Source organism: Procambarus clarkii, chromosome 88, assembly GCF_040958095.1.
Source record: "Procambarus clarkii isolate CNS0578487 chromosome 88, FALCON_Pclarkii_2.0, whole genome shotgun sequence".
Classification (NCBI taxonomy): Eukaryota; Metazoa; Arthropoda; class Malacostraca; order Decapoda; family Cambaridae; genus Procambarus; species Procambarus clarkii.
The window spans coordinates 15,874,030-15,880,035 of NC_091237.1; the positions used below are offsets into that span (position 1 = coordinate 15,874,030).

Sequence of the window (6,006 nt, forward strand, 5' to 3'; positions counted from 1 at the left end):
TTCTACCTCTTAGAGCACTCCTACTCCATCTTTCTCTTCCTCCGCCTGCTCTTCCTCCTGGTTCCAGCACCCTGCTCTTCCCTGTGAGCTACAGTGATGCTCTTGGTGGTCTTCACATGTTAAAACATTCACCACCGTGCTGGCCAGGTCTAGACCCTTCCTCCCTCCTAGTCTGATCTTACAAATCACGTCAGAACTGCCTCGTGCGGCTGCTGTCGACGACTCGGGGTGAAACAGGGGCTCAAGGGAGTGTGGGACACATGAAACAGGGCTCCAGGGGGTGTAGGACACATGAAACAGGGCTCCAGGGGGTGTGGGACACATGAAACAGGGCTCCAGGGGGTGTGGGACACATGAAACAGGGCTCCAGGGGATGTGGGGCACATGAAACAGGGCTCCAGGGGATGTGAGACACATGAAACAGGGCTTTGGGGATGTGGGACACATGAAACAGGGCTCCAGGGGATGTGAGACACATGAAACAGGGCTCCGGGGATGTGGGACACATGAAACAGGGCTCCAGGGGATGTGGGACACATGAAACAGGGCTCCAGGGGGTGTGGGACACATGAAACAGGGCTCCAGGGGGTGTGGGACACATGAAACAGGGCTCCAGGGGGTGTGGGACACATGAAACAGGGCTCCAGGGGGTGTGGGACACATGAAACAGGGCTCCAGGGAGTGTGGGACACGTGAAACAGGGCTCCAGGGGATGTGGGACACATGAAACAGGGCTCCAGGGGGTGTGGGACACATGAAACAGGGCTCCAGGGGGTGTGGGACACATGAAACAGGGCTCCAGGGGGTGTGGGACACATGAAACAGGGCTCCAGGGGGTGTGGGACACATGAAACAGGGCTCCAGGGGATGTGGGACACATGAAACAGGGCTCCAGGGGTGTGGGACACATGAAACAGGGCTCCAGGGGATGTGGGACACATGAAACAGGGCTCCAGGGGATGTGGGACACATGAAACAGGGCTCCAGGGGATGTGGGACACATGAAACAGGGCTCCAGGGGGTGTGGGACACATGAAACAGGGCTCCAGGGGGTGTGGGACACATGAAACAGGGCTCCAGGGGATGTGGGACACATGAAACAGGGCTCCAGGGGGTGTGGGACACATGAAACAGGGCTCCAGGGGGTGTGGGACACATGAAACAGGGCTCCAGGGGGTGTGGGACACATGAAACAGGGCTCCAGGGGATGTGGGTCAGGTTTAATAGTGAAATATGTGGGTTTAGGGTGATGGTTGGATGGTAGGAAACAGGGTGAGGGGGAATAAATATTGTTTCCTTCGACTAATGAAGGGAAGGTAAACGATCGAATGAAAGAAAAAAATAAGGAGAGAAGGAAGGAAGAAAGGGAGGGAAGGAATGAATGAATGAAGAGGTGGGTGGTGGGGGGAAGAAATGAGATCTGAAAAACTTTCCTCGTAAATTATCGACGGAGCTCCTTACCTGCGCCTCCATGTTTTGTTCCCTCCATTGTTCCCCTCCTGCAGGGGGGGGGGGGTTAGGGGGCAAGGAGGGGGTGTTGGGGGGTGTTGGGGGGGGGGCGAGACCCCCGCTGTGATAGTGATGATGGTGTCGGCGCCAATCATAGTCTTCACTACCACAGTGGCGGCCCCCCAATTCACTATCAATCTTAAATGTTGTTTTCAAATTCCAAGCGACGCGCTTTCCTCGCTCCTTGTAAACTTTAGTTTACCAAGTTTACGCTCCTGAGGCTCCCGAGTACCCAGCGAAGAGGAGACCCAGCACCGCTGGGCATGCCAACAGGAGGGAGGGAACTATCAGGGGGGAAAGCGCCAAGCCATTACGACTATATAGCACTTGGAAGGGGTCAGGATAAGGATTTGGGATGGGACGGAGGGAAAGGAATGGTGCCCAACCACTTATGACAGTTGGGGATTGAACGCCGACCTGCATGAAGCGAGACCGTCGCTCTACCGTCCAGCCCAAGTGGAGGTAATGGCCTTCTACACAATCTACCCACCAAGATAACACTGCACAATAAGGGTGTGCTCTAATGCACACCCATACCAACACAACGGGCCAGACGGCTGAGTGGACAGCGCTCTGGAATCGTAATTCTAGGGACCGGGGATCAATCCTCGGAACGGCAGAAACAAATGGGCAGAGTTTCTTTCACTCTGATGCCGCTCTTCATTTAGCAGTAAATAGGTATCTGCGAGTTAGACAGCTGCTACGGGCTGCTTTCTGTGTGTGTGTGTGTGTGTGTGTGTGTGTGTGTGTGTGTGTGTGTGTGTGTGTGTGTGTGTGTGTGTGTGTGTGTGTGTGTGTGTGTGTGTGTGGAAAAAGTCAATCCGTTCATTGACAGTTGAGAGGCGGGCCGAAAGAGCCAGAGCTCAACCCCCGCAAGCACAACTAGACGGGTTTATATATATATATATATATATATATATATATATATATATATATATATATATATATATATATATATATATATATATATATATATATATATAATAGTGAAGGAATATCTTTAATGATATATTTTCTTCTTTCAGATGCGTAGGAGGAACATCAGCCAGTGGGCACCCGCGTGCGTGACGTCACTCAAGAACCACCCTCCTATAACGGATATTATGTATATATAATGTAGACAATGCTCGTAATAGCTGGGAGGGGAGACTTCAATTGTGGAAACGGTGATTAAAAATGATAATATGGATACAGAAGGCTAACAGAGCACTTAAAAGTATGACAAACGGATAGATGAAAGGGAACTTGGTAACGGAAACAAGATTTGAAATTTTGTTTTGAAACTCAAGTGGTGTCCGGAAGAGCTATGATTGGCTGGCCGGGGGTGACGTCAGCGGCCCCAGCCAGCCAATGGGCGGGCAGGTATATCCTATTTTTCGTTCTCTGGATGCAAGATGTCACCGCGCAGGCCAACATAAAAAGTAAGCATTATTGGGTTTTATTTATATAGTGTTTATGGATCACCTTCATTATTTATATTGTTATTTATTTTAATTATTTTATTTAACTTCATGAGATATTTCTGAATAATTCAGTTCCCCCTCACAAGTAAACACGTTCCAATACTCTTTCTTACAGCTGTTTTTATTCAGTTCAGAGAATACAGAAGTATAAATCCTCTGAAATTTGTTTTGCTAGCTAGGAGCTTTCCCTCCCACAGCTCGGTGTGGGGGGGCTAAGAGTTCTCCCTCCCACAGCTCTGTGTGGGGGGGCTAAGAGTTCTCCTTCCCACAGCTCAGTGTGTGGGGGCTAAGAGCTCCCCCTTCCACAACTCAGTGTGTGCAGACTAAGAGCTCTCCCTCAGCTCCTAAGAGATCTTCTGGAACTATCCTCCACCTTAACTTTGAAGACTCACATCAAGTCAAGTTAACAGTGATCAATGGACTCTCTAAGTCATACAGGTCTCAATCCTCACCACATGTCCCTTACTCTGGGTGAAGAGGACATGGATCCCTGGAGTATCACCACGTGTCCACGTGCTCTCGTGTCCTCTGTGACAAGTTGTAACATAAAGTTTCACTCTGAGGCCTGAACGAGCTTAGTGCTCTAGTCCTATGTGTTTATATAAGAATTTTTGGTTTTCATTCCATTTCCTGATGGTTGAAATCACCCATAACTAGGATCTTTGCATTAATTTCTAATAAAAAAATGTTGCATGTGACTGCGACTATTTACTGTTTTGTTCCGTTACAAATTTCACATTGTTTTACGCCTTTGTTACTGCCTCACACTACAAATTTCCTCAAAAAAATCCCTCCTCTTTAATACTGTTACTCAACCTCTTATCATATTCTCTTCCTCTTTATTTAGTTCTGGTGAACACTGCAACTGTTCGGCCTTTCGATTTGTGGTCTTAAATGCTGGTGCATACGGATCTTAATCCTTTGCTTCATTTCATCAGTTTTGTTTGAAATGCCATCAGCATTTATGTACCAATCTTCTCTAATTTTTTTAGGGCAAGTTTGTGGAGTCGAAGATTGGTTGATTGGTTGAATACGGGATGTTTGAGGGGCATGATAGCTTGGCAGGTTGAAGGTGGTAGTGTTGGCGGTTGAGCAAAGGTAAAGGAATTGTTGTGGATCTGATTGGTGAGAGTTGGTTGTGTGGTGTGTGGTTGAGCTTGGGTTAGAGGATGAAATATGTAGTGTAATACTTGGTTGTTGTTTGATGGACGAGGCTGCCAGGTGTCATTGACAAGGCCCGGGACTCCTTACTGTGGCAATAATTCAACTGGTATTTACCGCGCTGGACGCTACCAATTATATTAACTATATGTGAAAGATGTTCCCACAAGGTAAGGGAGCCGGTCGGCCGAGCGGACAGCACGCTGGACTTGTGTTCCTGTGGTCCCGGGTTCGATCCCAGGCGCCAGCGAGAAACAATGGGCAGAGTTTCTTTCACCCTATGCCCCTGTTACCTAGCAGTAAAATAGGTGCCTGGGTGTTAGTCAGCTGTCACGGGCTGCTTCCTGGGGGTGGAGGCCTGGTCGAGGACCGGGCCGCGGGGACACTAAAGCCCCGAAATCATCTCAAGATAACCGTGGGTGCTCGCCTAAATGTACTCACATAGTCGTGCTTGAAGGGTTGAACTTCTGCTCCTAAGCCCCGCTTAGGGCCATAATTACTTCAACTCGAGTCATTTCCATCGGATTTCTTGTCATATTTAAATTTTAAAACTGTATCGAATTGGCTTCGACAACTGCCTCGTCTTGTCAGCTTAAATAATTCTCAACTCTGAGACTGAGAAAGTTCTGACATTTCTCAGTTTCCAATTATGTCCTCTCGTTCTACTGTTCCGTAATCTTATCATTGATTTTATATCTAGTTTGTCAATCAATCCCCGCCTTTGGAATCTTCTACGTCGTTATCATGTCTGCACAACTCTTACTTTCCTCTATTGAAGTGAGGTTCAGTTTCGTAATTATTAATAGCTCAGTTTCTTTAGCCCAGGAACGGCTTTGTTACATATTTTTGGACCTCTCAAGTTTTGTTGTGTGTGTGTGTGTGTGTGTGTGTGTGTGTGTGTGTGTGTGTGTGTGTGTACTCACCTAGTTGTGCTTGCGGGGGTTGAGCTCTGGCTCTTTGGTCCCGCCTCTCAACCGTCAATCAACAGGTGTACAGGTTCCTGAGCCTATTGGGCTCTATCTGTGTGTGTGTGTGTGTGTGTGTGTACTCACCTAATTGCGTGTGCGCGTGTGCTCATATAGGTGAGTACTCACACACGCACACACGTACACACCTGGACACAGCAAGCCAGGAGCGAGCACAGAGAATGTTGAATATGAAAGGTGACGGGTGTATTCAGTGTGAGGGAGGAGTGAGGAAGCAGGGAGGGAGGGAGGGAGGGAGTAGTAAGGCAGGGAAGAAGGGAGGGACAAAGGGAGGGAAGCAGGGAGGGAGATAGGTAACACATACAACAGCACTAACAAAGCCGCTCCTTAGCACCATGGAGGCAGCATATACTCTACACCCTCAGGGGGGTATAACTCACCCTTCAGGGGGGTATAACTCACCCTTCAGGGGGGTATAACTCACCCTTCAGGGGGGTATAACTCACCCTTCAGGGGGGTATAACTCACCCTTCAGGGGGGTATAACTCACCCTTCAGGGGGGTATAACTCACCCTTCAGGGGGTTATAACTCACCCTTCAGGGGGGTATAACTCACCCTTCAGGGGGGGTATAACTCACCCTTCAGGGGGGTATAACTCACCCTTCAGGGGGGTATAACTCACCCTTCAGGGGAGGTATAACTCACCCTTCAGGGGAGGTATAGCTCACCCTTCAGGGGGGTATAACTCACCCTTCAGGGGGGTATAACTCACCCTTCAGGGGGGTATAACTCACCCTTCAGGGGGGTATAACTCACCCTTCAGGGGAGGTATAACTCACTCTTCAGGGGGGGGAATAACTCACCCTTCAGGGGAGGTATAGCTCACCCTTCAGGGGGGTATAACTCACCCTTCAGGGGGGTATAACTCACCCTTCAGGGAGGTATA

At 49.0% G+C, this 6,006-nt stretch overlaps 1 protein-coding gene and 1 long non-coding RNA gene across 8 annotated transcripts in view; one reads left to right on the plus strand and one right to left on the minus strand.

The window, feature by feature from the left end:
- The window catches only part of LOC123745743 (uncharacterized), a 178,730-nt gene that overhangs the window by 41,783 nt on the left and 130,941 nt on the right, over positions 1-6,006 (minus strand). The gene's annotated exons all lie outside the window — the stretch shown is intronic.
- The window catches only part of LOC123745745 (protein turtle homolog A), a 129,174-nt gene that overhangs the window by 31,659 nt on the left and 91,509 nt on the right, over positions 1-6,006 (plus strand). For all 5 annotated transcript variants that reach the window (XM_069317565.1, XM_069317564.1, XM_069317567.1 and 2 more), the window contains exon 2: positions 2,535-2,930. In XM_069317565.1, coding sequence (XP_069173666.1) covers positions 2,816-2,930 — 115 coding nt within the window. In that variant the 5' untranslated portion in view covers positions 2,535-2,815. The remainder of the gene's footprint in view (positions 1-2,534; positions 2,931-6,006) is intronic.